At 47.3% G+C, this 19,614-nt stretch overlaps 1 protein-coding gene across 1 annotated transcript; it reads right to left on the bottom strand.

Moving 5' to 3' along the window:
* Positions 1 to 2,371: 2,371 nt before the first annotated feature.
* Positions 2,372 to 4,690, bottom strand: DMP1 (dentin matrix acidic phosphoprotein 1). Its single transcript, XM_077782589.1, has 4 exons — positions 4,580 to 4,690; positions 4,439 to 4,480; positions 3,717 to 3,956; positions 2,372 to 3,598 (listed from the first exon to the last, which is right to left on the bottom strand). The coding sequence occupies exons 1-4, from the start codon at positions 4,631 to 4,633 to the stop codon at positions 2,372 to 2,374; spliced, it is 1,563 nt and encodes a 520-aa protein (XP_077638715.1). The 5' UTR covers positions 4,634 to 4,690.
* Between the last annotated feature and the right edge of the window lie 14,924 nt (positions 4,691 to 19,614).

Raw genomic sequence — 19,614 nt, 5'->3', positions numbered from 1 at the left:
CAGGAGCACGCAGCCGGATACCCTCGGCCCTGCTTGCAAGGCACTCTTGCCTCCTGCTCACGCTAAACCCAAATCAATCCAGTTTTTCTCTCTATGCATGAAATGAGGAGGATGGGGACACATCCCCTGCCCAGCTGTGCCAGCTTGCTGTGCACCCTGGCATTCCCACAAGGATGATGATGGACACAAGGTCATGGACAAATTTGCAAGAAGTAGCTTCGCCCCACTCCTGAAAGGTCCCGATCATCCTTCTCACAGGCTGGGCTCACTGCAGAGTTGCACTCCTCTTCCTGGAGGAATTTGGAAAAAAACTGCTCCATGCCCACCCCCACCAGCTGTCCTACGGAACATCCCCTCCGATGGCCCGGAGTGTGAGCCAGCCCTGTGACACAGGCAGCACCAGAGTGTCCCTCTGTCTGAGCAGCAGCAGTGCTCCCAGTCCTGCCTGCCCTGCTACAACAAACACACCATTGCCACAGCTCCCAACCACAGCCACAGGGGTGTGACCCAGCCCTTTTGGCTGCAGCCAAACCCAAGACAGCCACTCTTGCTGGCTTTCACCCCAGTGCAGGGGCTGCACCCCAGAATTTTGGTGCCCATGAGCCTGATAGGCATCACTTCCATCACAGTATCCCCAGCTATTCACACAACTGATGTGAGGTGTCCGAAAAATAAGAGCCACGCCATAGCTGAGGTATTCACAGTGAAGTGGGAACTAGGGGGATGAAGTGTCAGGAAAGAGGCTCATTCCCAAGGCAGCAGCATAGGGAAGCCACAAGTTTCAGAGCTGATCTCATACAGAAGCAGAAAAAGGTTTACAAAGGGTGAAAATTAAAAAACATAATTTCCATTAGAACAAGGAGCTGTTGGGCTCCCAGCCTTCACAGTGGTAGAAACAGGCTACAAATTAAGTGTGGTTCTGCTATAAGTAGCAGAAAAATATTTAATTTTTTTACTGGTTCTTGAATTTGGTAATGCAGTGCTCAGCAGTGACACCTCTGAGACTTGGCACTTGGATGGAGTGTACCCACTCACCCTGGCCCCTTGGGGACTGTGCCCTGCAGAGCCAAAACTCCATGCTGGGAAACTGCACAGTGACACAACAGCCCAAGGCTTCACCTGTCAGCATCAAAACCCACATTGCACTGCTTGTCTTGCACACATGAACAAGGAAGAAGGGCCTGGGTGGCATTTAAAATAATGTGACTTTAAATAACATGTTTTTTACTTGCTAATAGGAGGGAAAAAACCAACCAAGTGTCACACAGAGTAAAACAGGCTTTACACATAGTAACACCTTTACCTTGCTCACTTGCTTCTCTACTGCAGGGAACCTGGTACCAGGGGCCACCATGGGCACACAGAGCCAATGGATCAGAAGAGTCCTCGTGCCCTGGGACACCTTTCCAACACTTCAGGAAGAGCAGCACAACCCTTGGTCACATTGCAGGAGGTGATGGCCCCAATACAGCAAAGCCTCAGGCCCAGCTCACTGGGGTAATCAGCCAGACTTTCCACCCCACTGTGGATTCACCAGGGGGCAGGTATCACCTTCGGGGCACCTGGAAATAGAGGGAGTGCGAGCACCCTCAGCTTTTGCTTTCCCCCTCCTCCCAGCATGTTGTGGCTCCCCACACAAGTATCCTGCCCTTTACTTCCCACTCCTTCTGGTCCGACCCCAAACTGCAGATCCTGGCACACCCAGGAGGAAAAAACCAGCAACACCTCAAACCACACTACAGTGGAGTTTGGTGGTTTTAATGGTGATTAAGGAAATCAACAGGGTATATTTCAGCTTTGAAATACAAGTGCAAAAAGGATACAGTATAATGTTTTCTGTACATTTCTTACAAAATAATAAAAATATTACATACATCCCATCCTGAAGTGGTACTTCACACCCTGCTGTGCCCATGCACCAGGTGTGCACACCAGCTGTAGCTTTTTCTCTTTATGTGCTGGACATGGAGTTAATGGAAAGCTCCAATTGTAGTCTGGGCAGATGTGTTTAAGGGCAGTGGTAGGTAAACACAAGAGGTGAACACAGGGACCTGCCCAGCATGCCCAGGAGTGCCAAGCCACCACTGTGCCACTGGGGCAAGTGGGCAGCATCACCCTGCTGGCATTCACAGCCCTCAGCTGCTCTCCAGCTTGATACAGAAAATACCTTTTCTTGCTGTGGTTCAGTGTTTTCCATGTGCCTGGCAACCCTTTCTCTCCCTTTGTAGCATGCCCAGGCCTAGCCCCGGCAAACCCGACTCTGTTTTAACCACAGCACCTTCTCGAGAAGAAGTCACTCAGGCTATATGGCAAATAAATTAACCCCTCCTCCCCCCACACCCTCCGTGCCGCCGAGGCCGTGGGGCACAGGTCAGTACCCATCCTGGCAGTCATTGTCATCATAGTCAGCAGCAGGTCTGTGGCGGAGGGCGCCCAGCCGCTGCTTGCGGCCCCCACTCTCCAGGCTCTGCACGGAGCTGTCATCCCCGTGGCTGCTGGACTCACGGGTGGTATCCTCCTGGGAGTGGCTCTCCATGTCATCCTCATCTTCCTGGGACTCGCTGTTGTCGCTCTCTGTGGACCTGCTGTCCTCACCTGTGTTGTCCTCTGGGCTGCTGTCATCCTCTGGGGACTCTGGGCTCTCAGCTGATGTGCTTGGCACAGAGTCATTCTCATTCTCCTCTGACTCCTCCACAGTGTCATCATCATCTTCACTGGACTTGTTCAGTTCACCCTCTTCTTCCCTGGATTCACTGTCAGGTGTGGATGGCACACTCCTGTCCTCAGCAGAATCCCAGTCCTCCTGTTGTTCCCATGTTCGACTGTTGCTGTGTTCATTCAAGGTTCTCACCACCTCCGGGGTCTCCCCTAGCTCTTCATCTGACTGCTCAGCAGTGCTCTCCCTGGACTCACTGTCCTCATCCTCCCTGGAGGGGCTATCCTCCCCATCCCCATCCCCATCCTCCCTGGAGTGGCTGGAGCTTTTTTCCTCTGACTGGCTGTCAACAGGCTCTTCTGACTGACTGTTCTCCACAGATGGGCTGTCTTCTCCAGAGTCACCATCCTCCACCTCAGGGGACCTGCTGTCACCCTCCTCCCAGTGGTGGGAGCCAGCCCCCTGGGCACTGTCCCCGCTGTTCCCCAGAGCACGGGGGCCAGCGTGGCGCATCCTGTAGCTGCTGCCTGGGCCATCGAAGACAGAGGGATCATCCCCCTGCATAGCTTCATCGTGGAAGTCGTAGCTCTCCTCCTCCTGGCTGCTGCTGCTGGCCCCTCTGTGCCTGTAAGCACGGCCAAAGCCGTAGCTCCTGTAGCGCTGGTGGTCTGCCCCGACGCTCTCGCTGCTGCTGCTGCTGCTGTCGCCATGCCCCATGCCGGCCCCACGGCCAGCATCATGCTCGTGTTCCCCTGCCCCATCAGCACCAGCCACGTAGGTGGGGCCTTCACCCCTCTCCTCTTCCCCATTGGCATCGAAGGTGTCGTCCCCGCTGTCATCCTCCTCGTCCAGGAACCCGCCGCCGTGGGAGGGAAACCTGCTGGCGCTGGTGCCGTAGTGGTCTCCATTGTCAGCATCGTCAGCGTCACGCGCATCCACCTCCTACGGAGGTGACAAACAGATGAATGCACAGCCAAGCACAGCCTTGACCAATGCCAGCTTTGGGGCCAAGAGAGCTTTCCCGGCAGAACAAAACATTCCTCTCCACTCACTCACTCACCAGGAAACCAAGGTCATTCCCATTGCGGACGCTCACGTCTTTGTGGTCCTGATTCACATGCTGAGCCTGCCCAGCTCGGCCTCCCACATCTTGGCCACTGAGCTCATCCACGGCATTCCCACCCGTCAGGTCCCTGGCAAGTGCATTTTCCCCTGCCTCTGGACTGGCAGGAGGATGTCTGCCATCTCCACCATCTAGGTGGTTGCCCAGCTTGCCAATGTAATCTTCATTTGCAGTATCCTGGAGGCAAAACATGACATGGTGCTTTTGGTTTATTAAACACCAACCACAGCACGTTTACTGCTGCTGCTGCTGCAGGACCTCATTCCCAAGCCATGCAAAAGCTCAAGTCTTTTCTATTTCTTGCACCTCAGCCCTTTAGTTATATCTGCAGATACAAAATAAAATGGTTGCCATCAACAAAAGGGCAGCCCAGAAAAGCCCAAGCTGGGCTAGTTCAGAGCACAGAAACTGCTTTTTCAGGGCCAGCATAGCAAAGGTGTCAGGTGAACTGGGAACTTTTTCAGGAAGGCAAGTCAAAACAGGGTGAAACCAGCCCAGCTTGAAAAGACTGAGCAGACAGACAAAGCTCAAAGACCCACAGAAGCAGCAGATCCCTCCCAGGTTCCTGGTCCAAGGATGCCTGCCCAGGGCTGGCTCCCCATCCCAGACTTGCTCCCTGAGGGACTGCTCCCTGTGGGACAGGGGCACCTGTGGCTTACCTCCTGCAGGGCACTGGGGTGGGTGGGTTCATGGCCAGGCACCTAAACACATCCAGGAGAAATTTGATCAGTGATCAGTGTGCCTTGGCTGAGCAAAACCAAGGGGTTTGGGGTGGGAGTGTCAGTCCAGGGGGTACTTACAGGGTAAGCATAGGCCACATCCCAGAGGAGCAGCACCAGGAATACAGCCCTCATGTCGTGGTACCTGTGCCTGCAACAAGGAATGAAATATTTGCAGGCTAGAGCAAAGCCTTTGCATGTGCCTCTGGCTAGAACTTGGCCCCACAAAGCCCTCCCAGATCCCAGTGCTCAGCTTGGCGTGTCATCAAACAAGCCAGGGATTTGTCCTTGTGCCACCTCCTGGCACCTCCTGCGCAGAAACTTCCCTTTAGTTTGGGATTTGAAATACTGAACCGTGTACTGGTGGATTTTTTTGTCTGAGTATCATGAAGGAGCAGGAAAGCTCTCCTGAGTTTCCTGCTCCCTGGACATAGTAATGTCACCACCCAGCTGAGCTCAGTGGTTGTGACAGGAGCCTGCACCTCGGATGGGCAGCACTGTGCGGCCAAGGGCAGCAGAGCTGCACCTCCCACCTGGAGTGGTCCCCACAGCCTCATAAAACCTCCCAATGTTTCAAAGTGGAGCATCCCAATGAGATAACGCCACTGAGAGCTGCATCTCCAGAGCCCTCTGGGTGGGCACCCAAACAGCACTGCTGCCTGGCAGGCAGATAAAGCAGTGGGGGCTTTCCTCCAGCTCTGCTCTGATTTTCCAAGCACTTTCTTTAAGCAGCCCAGCACCTCATCCCTATTGGAACACTTGAACATCACCCTGAATCCAAAAGATGCTGGAATGAGCACACTTCTGATTTCTTCCCTGACAAAGCAACACCTACATCCCAGATGATAAGCCTCCTGCTTTCAACCAAAACTTGTGAGAAAATCTTTCCCCCTTTTCCCAAACGTTGCCATTTTCCCTCCAGGCAACGCCAGATCAACCCAAAGAAACCTTTACCTCAAGGTGTGGTGCGAGCCTGCGTCTCCTGTGGTGCTGGGGAAGGGATGAATGGCTGCCTGTGCTGGAATGCTGCAGGCTGTGTGTCCCAGGGTTGGCAGGCAGGAATTTAACTGCTGGCCAGTGCCAGCCCCGGCCGGGGGCAGCCAATGGCACCTCCGGGCAGCGCTGCTGCGCCTGGAGCTGTCACCGGGAACCGGCCTCCCACGCTTCCCCCAGCCCCAAAAAAGCTCCTTGTGGTTGCAGGATGATGAGGCAGGAGGGCAGTTAATGACGGACTGTGCTGACCCTGTGTTTTGGCTGCTAAATTTATCCCGTTCACACACTTCCCGCCATGACACACACAAACAACTACAGCGTCACCCACGCCAAGCGTTGGACCCCATCCCAGGGATGGCATCCTCCAACCTAACCTTGCCCTGTGCCATGGGCCAGGGTGCTGAAATCCACAGGGACCATTTCCCTGCCAGGCCTCAGCCTTGTCCTGTACCTTGGGGCAGGAGGACAAAACCATCCTAGAAAGAGAGTGCTTGTCTTCTTTTCATGCCCACACAGGCGCTTGTGCCAGGAAGAAGGGAAATACTAAATGAAGGTGTATAGGGAGCATTCCACTCTCTGCACTAAGTGTAGCATTCCAGTGCTCCTTCCAGCTGCTGGACAGGGAGGGGATGCAGCCTCTGCTCTGGAAAACTCAGGCCACAATATGTGCCACTGGGACATGGACAAGGCTGTAGCTTTGCCCGCATTCACAGGAGATGCTGGCACTGTGAAATAAATGACTGAAGGAAACTTGGACAGGGTCAGGATTGAGCCAGGGCTCTGCAGGTTATCTAAATTCGCTCAGGCTGTAGAAAACAGCATCCAGATGACATGCCTCATGCTGGACAGAGCATCTTGTGAAACCAGACATGTCAGTTTGCTGCTGGGTGTAATTTCATCCTCACAATCTCCTCCTATTCCCCCCTCATTACCAGCCCACAGTCCATGTGTGTTTGTCCTGTGAGGACTGCAAGGTGCTGAATGTGATGAGTATAATTTTTCTCCTTCCTCCTGCGTCCCATGCAGGGAGGCTCCAGTGCCAATGTGGCCCCACTGCTTTCCCCACAGCTCCTTGGTCTCAACATGGTCACCTTCAAGCCACTCATTCTTGTGCCCATACCTTCAGCAGATGTTTTCCTTCTTCTTCCCATGGCACAGGTCCCCACCTGACCCCTACTGATACTGTGGGATGTATTTTCCTTTTCCTTTTGACCTGTGTCAAAATCAAAATTATACCCCTGTCCCTAGCCAGATATGAGTTCATGTTGCCAACCTTTTTTAAGCACCTCCAACAATTATCATGTTTTGTCTTTTTTTTTTTTCATAATGTCAAACCTGCATTTAACTTAGCCCCCAGTGATCTGGCGCTGCCTCATGTCTAGGTGCTGTGGTGCAAGAAAGAGATAAACACCAAGCTCTGCATGCCTGGCTCTTTTATAACACAGGTCACCCATTGCCCCACCAGCCACTACCCCAAGGTCACTTACCTCCTTTGCAATGGCCTTGAAACACCTGCAGCAGCAGCACACCCAACAGCTCTCACTGGCAGCATGACCTGACCCACAACCCTGTCATCTCCAATAGCCCTGAGTCCATCAGTGAGGCCTGTGCCCCAAATCCCTTCCAGAGATCATCCTACAGCATTAGCCAGATTGTCCAAGGAGATGTGCCTGTGTTTTTCAAGGAAAGGAAACCCCAGCTCACGTATTGCAACCTTACAATTAACCTTATAAAGAAAAATAATATTAAGGATTATTGTTGTTACATCAGAGGTGAGAAATGGATTGAGGGCGGGAGCAGCAGCTGTCTGTTGGGTGTTTTAAATGCCACTGGCCATTTCCCCAAGTCCTACCTTGTCAAGATGCTCAGTCCCTGGAAGGAAGATGAGGGAAGCCTGGCCAGGCTAAAGCTGGCACCCTCAGACTACCAGGGAGTATGTGGCCAAGTCAGCAACTAGAAGACTGGCAGGGCTGGTAAGAAGATGCAGGAATATCACTCCTGTGTTTGATAGTCTGGACTGCGTAGTGTTCATGAGGAGGAAAGAAATGAATGCAGACAGCAGGAGGGATAAGAGACTCCAAAGCCAAAAAAACTGGTACTACAGCCAGCCAGCTGGTGGAAGAACATAACAGCTGCTCTCCTCCGCTGATCTAGACAGCTCAGCATCAAAAACTAAAGAACTAGTGTTCAAAAAACTGCCGTTCCCTCTTTTTTTTTTTTCCAGTCCAGGGTATTTTAATAATATTAATGTTGCTGGTGCAGTTCTCTTCTGAGTAGACGTAAGGGTTTTGACAGCAGTATCAAAAGGAAAAGGATCAATGAATGACAGGAGCAGGAAAAACTAGAATGAGAGCAGGATCCAAGGCACATATCCTCAGCACTCAACCAAACACTCAGTACCAGCTCCTACCTTATGGTCAGATCCAAATCCAAATCCTTTTCCCCCACACTTTCTGGTGACAGTGTTATAACACAGTTTCATCTTGTTACCCAAGTAAACATGGTCTGCGATTCACAGCACTAATGTGACACATGGCCCAGGAGCTAATGATGACATTTTAAGTGTTTGAAGAGCTATACTGATATTCCAACTCCTTCTGGGAGCAAGCCTCACAGCTACAAATGCTGTGATGTTGAACTACCAGCATGTTTGTCACAGCACAGATGCATGCACAGGCTTGATTTCTTCTAATCCTCTAAAATTTGCTACTCCTTCCTGCTGGAAAAGAGCATGTCACAGGAGCCTGAGTCCAGGGGCCCTGAAATACAGACACAAACAAGGCACCTGCTAATGCTAGACCTCTGCACAAGAGCAACAGCCCTTTCCCCTGGCCTCCTGTCAACACAGAGGTAGGACCATTAACCCTATTCCATGTCCACCATGGAGTTTCCTCTACAGCCAGAGAAAAAAGGCACTTTAAATTTGTTCTGTTTCAGGCATCAAAGACTGTTTGAAGTCTCTGTGAAACTGTCGAAGGGAGGTGCTGACATTATCCTACTCTCAAGATGCACCATACCCTTCCCCAAAATCTGTGAAGGCAAGCTCACAAAATCTCTCACTTCCCATCTCCTGTGCCAGCCCCACACTCTATACATGTCTATTTATACCATTTTTCTACCATCCTACTCTGAGCAATGACCTCCAGCAAAAGCAGCACATCTCCCCGATGGTCTGTTGGGACAGAGGCTCGCAGGTGTTGTACCTGCCCTGGGCCACTTCTGCCAAAGCAAAGTGCATGGAGCAATAACTGCTACCCACATCATGCCCACTGCAGCTGGAGCTCATGGCTGGACAGGTGCTTTGTGCCATCTCTGCCAGATGTCTGTGACTGGATTGTCAGCTCCTCTAAATCTATATTCATCCATCAGCTTGGCTGAATTCACTAATTCGAGGCTGTGACTTCATCAGATGTGGATGTCTCATTTCTGCCTGGCCACTGTCGGATCCAACACACCTTCCCACACACAGGCACTGCTGCATCTGGCCACCCTCAGCCAAAATAAGGGCAGGGACAGATGCTCAGCTCTGCCTCACAGCAGGGACCCGTTTTGACGATGCTGGCACAGCTACCAGGTAGCTCCAGTGACACTGGGCTGTCAATAGCTCAGCACTGGCAGCAGTAATCACAGAGACACTAGAGGGTAATTACAGCTCCTAAGATCTCATTCAGAGAAGTATATCTTTTACAACCATTTCCTGCTCACAATTCAGCCCCCTGGGAGGTGGGAGCAGTAAGTATTTGTCAGCTGCAAGCTGGAAGTGGAACAATAGCACAGCCTTAGTATGAAAAGCTTTCTGCAGCTTTCACCCTGTGCCTGCTCCCATCCAGGTGGAATTGCAAAGATCTGGAAAGCTGCATAGTGTCAGTGGTCTCAGGAAGGAAAAGACAGCAGTGATCAGGGGCCAGCCTTGCCCCTGATCACATCAGTGAACTGCTCAGGGTGACATAGGGGCAGTCGTGCTGTGTTTGTGCAGGTCAGGTGTGTGTCTGTCTCCTGAGTCACAGCATCCTGATTTCTTGTTGGAGGGGGAAAAAACATCAGAAGGAAATGACTGGTGGAAATGATTACATGAAACAGGCACTGCAGGACTGCAAATGGGTAATGAGGAGGCCCAGGCTGCCCAGAGGGGGCAAAGAAGTCAGGACAGGCCTGGCAGCTCGAGGGATGAAGATGTCTGTATGGAGTGCCAGACCCTCTTGGGGAGTGGTCAGGAGTCCTCTGATTCCTGTACTGTCATTATGGCTCACTTGGGCTAAATTTATTGCTGCAGGAAGCACTACCACAGTCCCCTGGGAGCCTGGAAAAATTGACACCATCAGTGCAGCTCTGAGCAAGAGATCATCAGCAATTTGGCTCATACCTGCAAAGGACATTTGAATCCTTAAAATCCTAATAACTTAAAAAAAAAATAACATAAAGAAAAAAAAAGGCAAAACCCACCAAACACAAAAAAAAAAACCACCCCACCAACAAAAAGTAAAACTAACCTGAAACCCCTCACTACCAAAACCCAAGCAATGCCAAACAACCCACAAAGCCAGAGAAGTCTCAACCAATACAACTACAGAAAATAAAAGCACACCACATCACACATCTGGTGACTTTCATTTGGTTCACGATCTAACTTTTTATTAACTATTAGTATGTGAGTGCTGTACCCACATCTTTCACAACATTCCATATTATGCAAAGGTCAATACAACAAAAATCCCATAGAAGGTACTTTTACAGGAATCTACATGCTTATGATAAATTGCTTTTCAGCAAGAAAGTATTAAATCCAAGGAGATGTTTCTTGGTTTTCTGTGGTTCCTAAAATGGTCTTTAAAAACTGGGGGAGGGTTAGGCCAAACTTAAGCACTATAAGAGTGTTCTGAATATCAGACAACAAAGAAAAAACTTAAATTGCTTACTGGAAGTTGTTTTCCTGAAAACAGTATGTGAGATTGTTGGTGACAAATCTGTATAAGCACTCAGCCAGCAGCCAAAATGCTGGTGTGCACTTCCCAGGGAAGCTTTGCACAGCTGACTGCCAGCACCCGAAAATACAGCTCAAGAACATCACCATGGCACCTGACAGCAGCCACCCCAGATCCTGAGGCAGGGATCTGCATTTCTGCTCCACTTGCACAGGGACTGCAGTAGGAATTGAAGCTGATTGCTTTTAAGACCTCCATTTATGAAACCTTCCACTTCTTCCCTCAGTAATCAATTCACCCAATTCAGATACCAGTCATAAAGGCTGGATCCAGCCTTCACTCTTCCATGATGACTTTAACACTCTTCCTTGTTTGATTTATTGATAAATAAAACTTCCTAACCACTCCCCCTGGCCTCCCCAGTTGTTCTTTGTAATTTATACCAATTACCTTAAATGAGCAATTGTAAATGACAGATGAATTCTTACACAAGTCATTCACACTCTATTAAACTTCCAGTAGAATTCAATGGTACACCTCAAAGCTGCTGCATATGTGTGATTGCACATGCCAATCAATACCTTTTGACGCAGTCTAGTTCCTCTTCACTATTCCTGCTGGAATACTCTCTCATTACTGGTGTATTTTTCCTGAATGCTGAATGCACAAAAAATTATTGCACAGGAGATAAGAATCAGGAATCTTTAAAAAAAAAAAGCTTATAAGAAATGAATACTGGATAAGCATTGACCCTCATGCACAGAATTTGATTTTGCATAACCAGTCACAAGCAAAAAGATGTGAAAATATGTTTGATATGCAAGCAGGGAAGACTGATGCAAACAAATGAGAGCAAGGTGCTGTCTGGGGAAGCAGGGTCAAGAACATGTGCTGCTTGTTCCCCTACCTGCACAATCCCACAAAGCTCCCCTCCAACTTTTTTTAGTAACTTCAGGGCTTCAGTTACTGACAAAACCGTTCCTGAGGGTTTCTAGTATTCCTGACTCCTGACATGTCTGCAGATTCCGGCACTGCCTGCTCCAGTCACATACGTAACTGTGCTGTGGGAGCAGCCTGCTCTGCCCAGATGTAATTACATGGTACACTTTGTGGCTTTCTATGAGGAAGTGGCATCACCCCCTCTGTCTTCCACCAAGCTCCTCTCCAGAACCAACCCAAATGGGAATGCAGAGCCATGAAAGGACTTCCTTTGTCTGCCCAACTACACGGGATCGCAGGAGGATCCCTGGAAGCGTCACCCCAGCTTATGTGCCAGGGCATCCTTTTACCTTCAGCAGGGTCTTGGCACTCCTTATTGAAGAAATCAGGCCAGAATCACAAAAGCTGATCCCTCTCACCCATAATCCTCTCAGCACTGTGGGCTTAAGCACTTCACTACCCAGCCCATGTTCAAATCTTGCCCATGCCCACAGCCATCATCTCTTCATATGACTAATGTGCTCCAATAGGTAAGCTCAAATCTTTCCGTCTCCACCAGCTGAAAAATAACTGGAATAAAGGTTTCAGTTTGATTCACTTCCCCATTTTTTTTCCTTTCAATGAAACCAAAACCCAAAACAAAGCCAGTATGAGCTGGCTGAGCATTAATGCAAAGAGTGCACTCAAAGAGGCGTCATCAAACCCCACTCGGCTTGTAATCATTCCCAGAAAAGCCATTTCCCATTACAAACCCAGCCCTTGCTGTGTGGTACCGGGACAGCCCAACAGCCAACAGGAGGCTAATGGCCATGATTCCATCCCAGTGGTGCAGCACAGGGAAATGTCCATGATGGAGGTGTGGGATGCAGCACAGAGGGGCTGACATGTGGGAGAAAGAGTTGGGCACTGCACACCCCAGAGTGATGCACAGCTCACCAGAACTTGGGCTGAAACTTCTGCCTTTAGGGGATAACAAAGAAACTATAAAATATATAGCATTATTGATAATTTTGCATGTAGAAATATTCCAAATTATTATCCTTTCTTTTCTTTTCTGTAACAAATAGATCCTGAAATGGTGGCTGTGGAAATCTTGCTCTACACAATGTGGGGTGCTGCTGCCAGGCTGTTCTGTAATGGCTGTGGACCTCAGGAGATTAATTTCTGGGGCAAAGCAAGCAACAGCCAGGGATCTCTGCAAGGTGGTACTTCCACACAAGTGCTTTGCTTGCTCCCAGTTTGGTTCCTGCTTCCTTCTGAGCACAGGGAGACAGGCATCCATGCCCACACAGGGAGAAGGTACAGCATGCTTTTCCTTCCCACTACCTCATCCCATGGCAAAACCATAATTTGATTCCTCTCTCCTCAGCTATTTTTGGATTTTTCAGCACTGAAATTAGCATAACTCATATAGACAGGAAGTTGTTGCTACAGCACTAGAGAATGGTGCTTGGAAATGAAAACCAGTCTTTGATTAAAAGAACAAAGTCAAAAACCCTTTTAAAGGAAAATACCCCCCCCCCCAAAAAAAAAGGCCTATCAAAAGAATGCTCTATGCCTTTACTATCACTTAATTTAGGCAAAAGACAATGGGAACACTTTTGTAACTGCATTGCTTAATTTACCAGAAGTTTCAGCAATGGCAAAGAAATAAAATAAGTTCTTTAAATAAAAATAAATAACAAGAAAATTCAATAAATAGAAATTGAAGTTTTACTACGTGATGCACATCTTGAATACCAGAGTATAACGAGACATGATTATCTGGAATAATCCAGGAAGTCTTCAACCAAAAAGTTATTTGGCACTCCCACAAAAGAGGTGAGATGGATCTCTATAAAAATCCAAGGAGTTCACTGAGGATCAGACACAAACTTTAAACCAGCTTAACTGTGGGAATCCAGGGCTTCCCTCTGGCTGCCCTGGAAGGCCTGGGACCCTGGCAGGGGTCAGGAACCCCCCTGGACAGAGCCCCCAGAGACACTGTCTGTGATCTCTGGCCATGGAAAAGACTTTTCAATCTTACAGGATGAATTACAAGCTCTGAGTGTTTGATATAAGTAATAATTAAATGTGGCACGGGTGCAAAAGTAAAATTTTAGGATGCTAGATTAGTGGTCCAAAGGGCACAAGATGGAGTAAATTTGGTGTGCCTTGTCCTTTTTCTCCTTCTTCATGCCCTCCATGTTTCACTGTGGTGTTGGCATTTTTCTGTTGGTTCAGGCTGGGGACACACTGTTCAACGTAGGTGACAGATATTGGCACGTTATTGTAAATCCAGCCCAGGGAGTTTCTGGTATTTAATGTTTGTCACATCCCACTGAGGGCAGAGCCCCACACGCTGCCCTGCAGGACAGAGCTGCGGCAGGGCAGCAGAACATGTTAGAGATAAACAGAATAAACAACCTTGGAACCAGCACAGACCAATTATGGTTTCTTCTTTGGCAACAGGGCTGAAAGACAGAGAGAGACTTTCTACAATCTCAGAATCATCAATACCACAGATTCCAACATTTAACTACATCGAGCCTTCTCTAAACCCAGACCTTTGCCTAAAGAGGAAATGAGTCCATGTTAAATGCCTTCTGTGTCCCTAGTGCTGGGGAGCAGGAGATGAGGGGCACCTTATGGCAAGAGTGTTTCTCTCTCCTCTCTCCTCACTCCTCTCTTCCTGACAGAAGGTCCCAGGGTATCTTATTGCCCTCCCAGTTCACCCATCCCATTGCCCCTTTGCTCCCCTCTCCCCAGTACCAATCCAGTGTCCTGAGTGACCCCAAACAGGCATTTAGGACTGCAGTGAAAGCCACCAGCCACTCCACCACGGATATTTATCTCCCCTCAGTGCCCTGTTCCCTTCTTGTTTAGTAAATTTTGTTTTGATATAAACACCTCTTCAAATATCTTTCCCATCAGAAAACTGAAACGTGCTGGGCGTGGATTGCCTTCTAAAACTACTCTCATCAGGTCATTCACAAGTGGTATTTTTAAACCCCTGGCTGGCTGAACAACAGACATTACAGACACTACACCCACCCACCCACAGCCCCATTTTTGTCTTTCGAGAGGCTGGGAGACATCACACACACAGTGGCAGGTTTGATAGTAGCCTGAACCTTTGTGCTGGCACAAATAACACACTCTCCTCAGTATTTATTTCTATTTGAGTATTTCTATTTCTATTCTATTTGAGGAAGTTGCACAGAGGCAGTATTTCTATTTCTATTCTATTTGAGGGAGGTGCAAAGTTGAGGATGCACGAAGCAAGGGGAAGTCACCCAGAAACTGGGGACACAAGGAAGGTACAGAAACTCTTCTGTGCCCTGAAAATCCTAAAAAGCAGATTGCTGATTCATGCCCAGTTGCTGTCAGCCAAGCCAAAGTGCCCTGAGAGCTGCTGTTCCCAAGCTCCCAGGGATGAAGGAAGCTCTCTGAAATGCTGACTTGGAAGCAGGGTAAGAGAGGCCCGGGAGCAGGACAGGCACATTCAGCTGTACAAAATCACACTTGGATTTTTCTGATTCCTGAGGAAAACAGACCCAGCATTAGAGCTGAAAAAAGTCACACACTATATCGAACAGCAGCAGAACCAGGACCATGACAGGAGAGGGCTCAGACCACACCGTTCCTGAAATAACAAGGAACAGATTAATTACAGCATTTCACAGTCCTTGTCTCCTTATGGACCAACGCTTAGTGCTTGTCACAGATTCACTTAGGTTGGAAAAGACCTCAGCAATCATCAAGTCCAACCCACCACCAAACACCACCATGCCAACCAGACCATGGCACTGAGTGCCACACCCATTCTTTCCATAAACATCTCAGGTAATGGTGACTGCACCATGTCCCTGGACAGTCCAGTCCAATGTCCAATCACCCTTTCTTGTGAAGAAATTCTTCCTAATTTCCAACCTAAACCTCCCCTGGCACAGCTGGAGTCAATGTCTTCTTGTCCTGTCGCTGGTTGCTGGGGAGAAGAGGCTGACCCCCACCTGGCTATACTCTCCTTTCGGGCAGTTGTAGAGACTGATAAGGTTTTCCTTTAGCCTCCTTTTTCTCCAGGCTAAACACCCCCAGCTCCCTAAGCCACTCCTCAACAGACTGGTGGTCCAGACCCTTCATTGCCCTTCATTGCCCAGCTTCACTGCCCTTCTGTCATCACCAAAGATCACAGCACTTACTAAATAATCAGCCTTGGCAAACTCCTTTGTGTGTATTGACGTGCCTTTTACATCAGCTTCCCCATCACAAGTGGACTTGGCTTTTCCCCCTATTTATATTTGCTTCATGACTCCCAAACAGCTGCAGAGCTGCTTCATAGGGCAGTCAGGTTGGACATCCAGTGAAATGACACCCATGCATAATATAAAACTTGTTTTTCCCCTACCCTAGGATTTAAACCCATCTACACGGGCAGTTTTAAGGCAAGTGCTTAGCAGAACATCAGGAACAAGGAAGATGAGCCACAATGAGCAGTCCCTGCTGCGTTACACTTCCCCGAAAGCCTCTAGCCATACTGTGCAGCTGAAAGGATTAAGTGAAATAACAACCTGCTCTTGAGAGGCACGTGGAGGTTGTACAACTTCCACAACGTGTTTTCAGCAGAATTGCTCTTAAAATCCTCACACTGAACTTCATCCCTTTGGCTCATTATGAAAGCAAATGCACACTACACCCATAAAAATAAAGCACACCTCTGCAGCCCCAAAGAACAGAAGGCTATAGATAAGATCTTTTCAGGTGTGAGCCCTGTCTACCTCTTGCTAGCTTAAGGACTCTTCCTGCTCACTTTCATTCCTCTTTATAAGAATTTGGTCAAGAAAATAGTTTGAACAATATAGACCATTAGCTGAGTCTGTCTGGCTGAAGGGCAAAAATAGCCATCTTTCAGTCTGAGCTTTAAAATAGCTCCTCCCCAACAGGACTCAAATGTTCCCTAGCTGAGCAAGATGTTTATTTCTCTCCCTCCTTTTTAAACATATAATTTCAACCTATGCAGGCACTGTGGTCAAGCATGACACAGTCCAGAGCAGCAGCTCTCAGGAGAGAGGGATGAGAGTCTAACATCCTGAGTGCATCACAGACAAAGCTTGATACAGCAGCAGCAGCACAGGGGCAGCTGTGCTGGAGCCTCAGCCCTCTTTGGAGCTGCTTTCTGCACACCAGGAAGTAGGACTCGTTCCATACATCCAGGGAATAGGAGCTCTGCCTGGCACTTCTTGTCATCATGAAAATCACAGACAGAATTGCATCCACAACAGCATTTAATGCAGATAGAATAAGAAATAAAAAGCCACAACAGGGTTTGGGCTAACTGAGATTGCTGAAAGGTTGGAAAACTCAGTGTAATAAAGTAAAGGAATTGCAATGTGGAAGCAGGCAGAACAACTGCTGTATGGAATAAAACACTGGTAGTGGAGGGCTCCTGGATTAGAGAAAAAGATGAATTGCAACCACATAGTCTGTATTCAAGAGAACCTGATTTTAGATGCAGAACTGACCAAGTCACAGGCACAAAAAGAACGCATAGGTAGACCTTTAACTTTGTGTCTCTGTGATTTTTAAAAGATTTTAATGGTAAACCACACTTTGTGAGATTTTTTACTAAAAAGCCCTTGGGAGATAACTCGGTTTCAATATACTCCCCGGCAGTTCATATGAATTTATTATTATGCTCCAGAGATGCTTGCTAATATCAAAAGGACTCCAGGCATTGCCTTTGGAGTCAAAAAATATAGTAGAGAAGAGCAGCCTTTAGAGTCAAAAAAGCTGTACCAAAAATCTATTTTCCAGAGTATACAAAACTTCATTCCAAAGTCACCACCAGAAGCCTCCAGAAGGAAGTCAAGCTTTCTTTCTTCTGAGGAAAGAAAAAAGGAGTAATGTATTAATATTACTTACCCCAGAGATTATAACTTATATATGTCTATGTACATATCTATATATTATATTTACTATAATTACCAGTGAGTTATTTTTGGTAGATAAGTTAATTTAGAAAGAACTGCATGCAAAAATACTTGGGCAAACTTCCTGGGAAGAATTTCTACTATAAGATACCTCAAGAGCCACAACTGATATTCTCCTGCCTCCCCAAAAATAAGGCACAGAAGGCCCCCCACCTCCAGTATTCCTTTGGTGTGGCACAAATGGCACAAATGAACAGAACTGGTCAGAGGAATCAGCTCCCTCCTATCCCCAGCACTGTCTCCAAACAGTTTTTCTACCTTTCTCAAGAAAACTAAACTCCCCATGAAATGCCTCTATGGTCCACATGGACCCTATAAATTATTTCCAGTAGGAAAGGACAAGCAGCACTTGCCAACATTAGCAACAGGAGTTGCTACGGGCTGTAATCTTTTGAGAATCTAAAGAATTCATACAATTCTCTCAATGAAGACCACTTCATCAGTTCATGAAAGGCTTCAGATGCACCTTTTGTTAAGGAAGTTACAGAGATTTCCCTAAATTTCTTTGAATATTTAATTAATGGCTAAGAGGCAACCAGGGATGTGCTGAGAGCCCTCTCAACACCACCTGGGAGACTGTGACCTTGCCACCTGGAACTCCGCAGCACACACACTTCAGCACTGACTGCAAGCAGACTCAAACAGTTTCATGTCTATCTCTTGTCTGGTGGTTCATTTTGCTGGCTTTTTCCTCTGTAGTAAAAAGAGAAAACACATAGACACAGATATGTGTTTTCTATATATAGAAAACACATAGATACAGCTAGGTATTATATCATTGATAAAATAACCAGTATACCTGCACAGTTTCTTTATCTACTCTAAAATGCTTCAGTTACACCTTGCTTACACTTTTTCATTTTGGGGTAAAGAATATTTGATAGAACAGCCAAGCTTTATTTGTAAATCAGAATGAGCACTGATGTTAGAATTTGCTTTTCATTTTAAAAACCTGGAAGTTGATCCCTAGCATGTGGTCTGGAAGCCAATGGCTCAACACCACTCTCTTGTGGGCAGAGATACGAACCCTCTGGCAGGACTGAGCATGCAGAAGTGCAGATAACTTCAATAAAAACAAATGTCTTTTGAGCCTAGTTTCATCTCCCCCACAGTCAGTTAGACCCACAGATCTTTGCTGCATTTCTTTACAGGCACATTAATAAATATAAGGCAAAATCCTCTGAGCTTTTGCTCTTCCTCCTTTGTTTAAAGTGTCTGTTTATCAGTGCCACAGTGAGACAGATAAAATTTTTTACCTCCCTTACTCATCTGTCTTCTTTCTCATATGTTTAATCTTTATTGCTTGCTGCATATCCTCCTTTTCACTTAGCTCAGCAACTGCTTGCTTCCCCTCTTCCCCCTGTATTTCACCTCGATGGCACAGCACCTCTTCCTGCTGAGAGAATTCCCAATCTACCACTGAAAAGGTTTCCAAAAAGCACATTGCATGGCACGGTGGGACTGGCTGAGGACTAGAGCACGAGGACTGATGGCTCCAAGAAAAGCCCAGGCCTCCCAGTGGCATTGGAAAACAACCAGAGATCTTCTCAACTGAAGCATTTTGTCATCAAAAGCCAAGCTAGAAAATTTTGCTTAATGAAGTATTTTGTAAATATGTAAATATAATTAAGCGTTTGTAAATATGTAACTCTGATAAACAATGTATAATCCCTCAATATCCTCAAAACCAAAATGTTTCCTTGTTTCCTCCCCACTGTCCTGTAAGTCCCAAGAAAGCTGTTCAAACACAGAATCAGGCAAAGCCTACAAATCACATACAGTCTTTCAATAATAACCTTCAAACTCCTACAAATGTTTGATTCAAGTTTCTGCACAGTTCTTCAGTCTGGCACTTTTTTCTGTGAATTAAGAACTTCAAGGTGAGGTTAATAGCCATTATCAGAAAATCTTATGACAAAAGAGTTACTATTTAGCTACCATAAAATTAACATTGCTGTACTTGTCCTAATTTCTGGGTTGCCACCTGAACAGTTTTCATTTATCATATCTTGAACATTGAAAAAAATCACAGCAAGCCACTTATCTTCGATAACCCAGTAAAGCTAATCTGATGGTACAGCACAGCACAAAGAGTTTTGAATAGATTAAACCAATCATCTTTTCAGCATGCACAACAAAAGAAAAAACAAATGGGAAGTTGTGAAATATGCCCATTCCTTTCAGACACCAACTGGCTGACAGACAAGCAGAATTTCAACTCCAATAGGCATCAATTTGTTTCCAGGCAAAGAAGCAGAGATAAAAGGGAAAAGGATTTAAATAATTTCTCATG

This window comes from Lonchura striata, chromosome 4 (assembly GCF_046129695.1).
Source record: "Lonchura striata isolate bLonStr1 chromosome 4, bLonStr1.mat, whole genome shotgun sequence".
NCBI lineage: Eukaryota > Metazoa > Chordata > Aves > Passeriformes > Estrildidae > Lonchura > Lonchura striata.
Note: the sequence above shows the minus strand (reverse complement) of the source record. Positions and strands in the feature narration are given on the sequence as shown.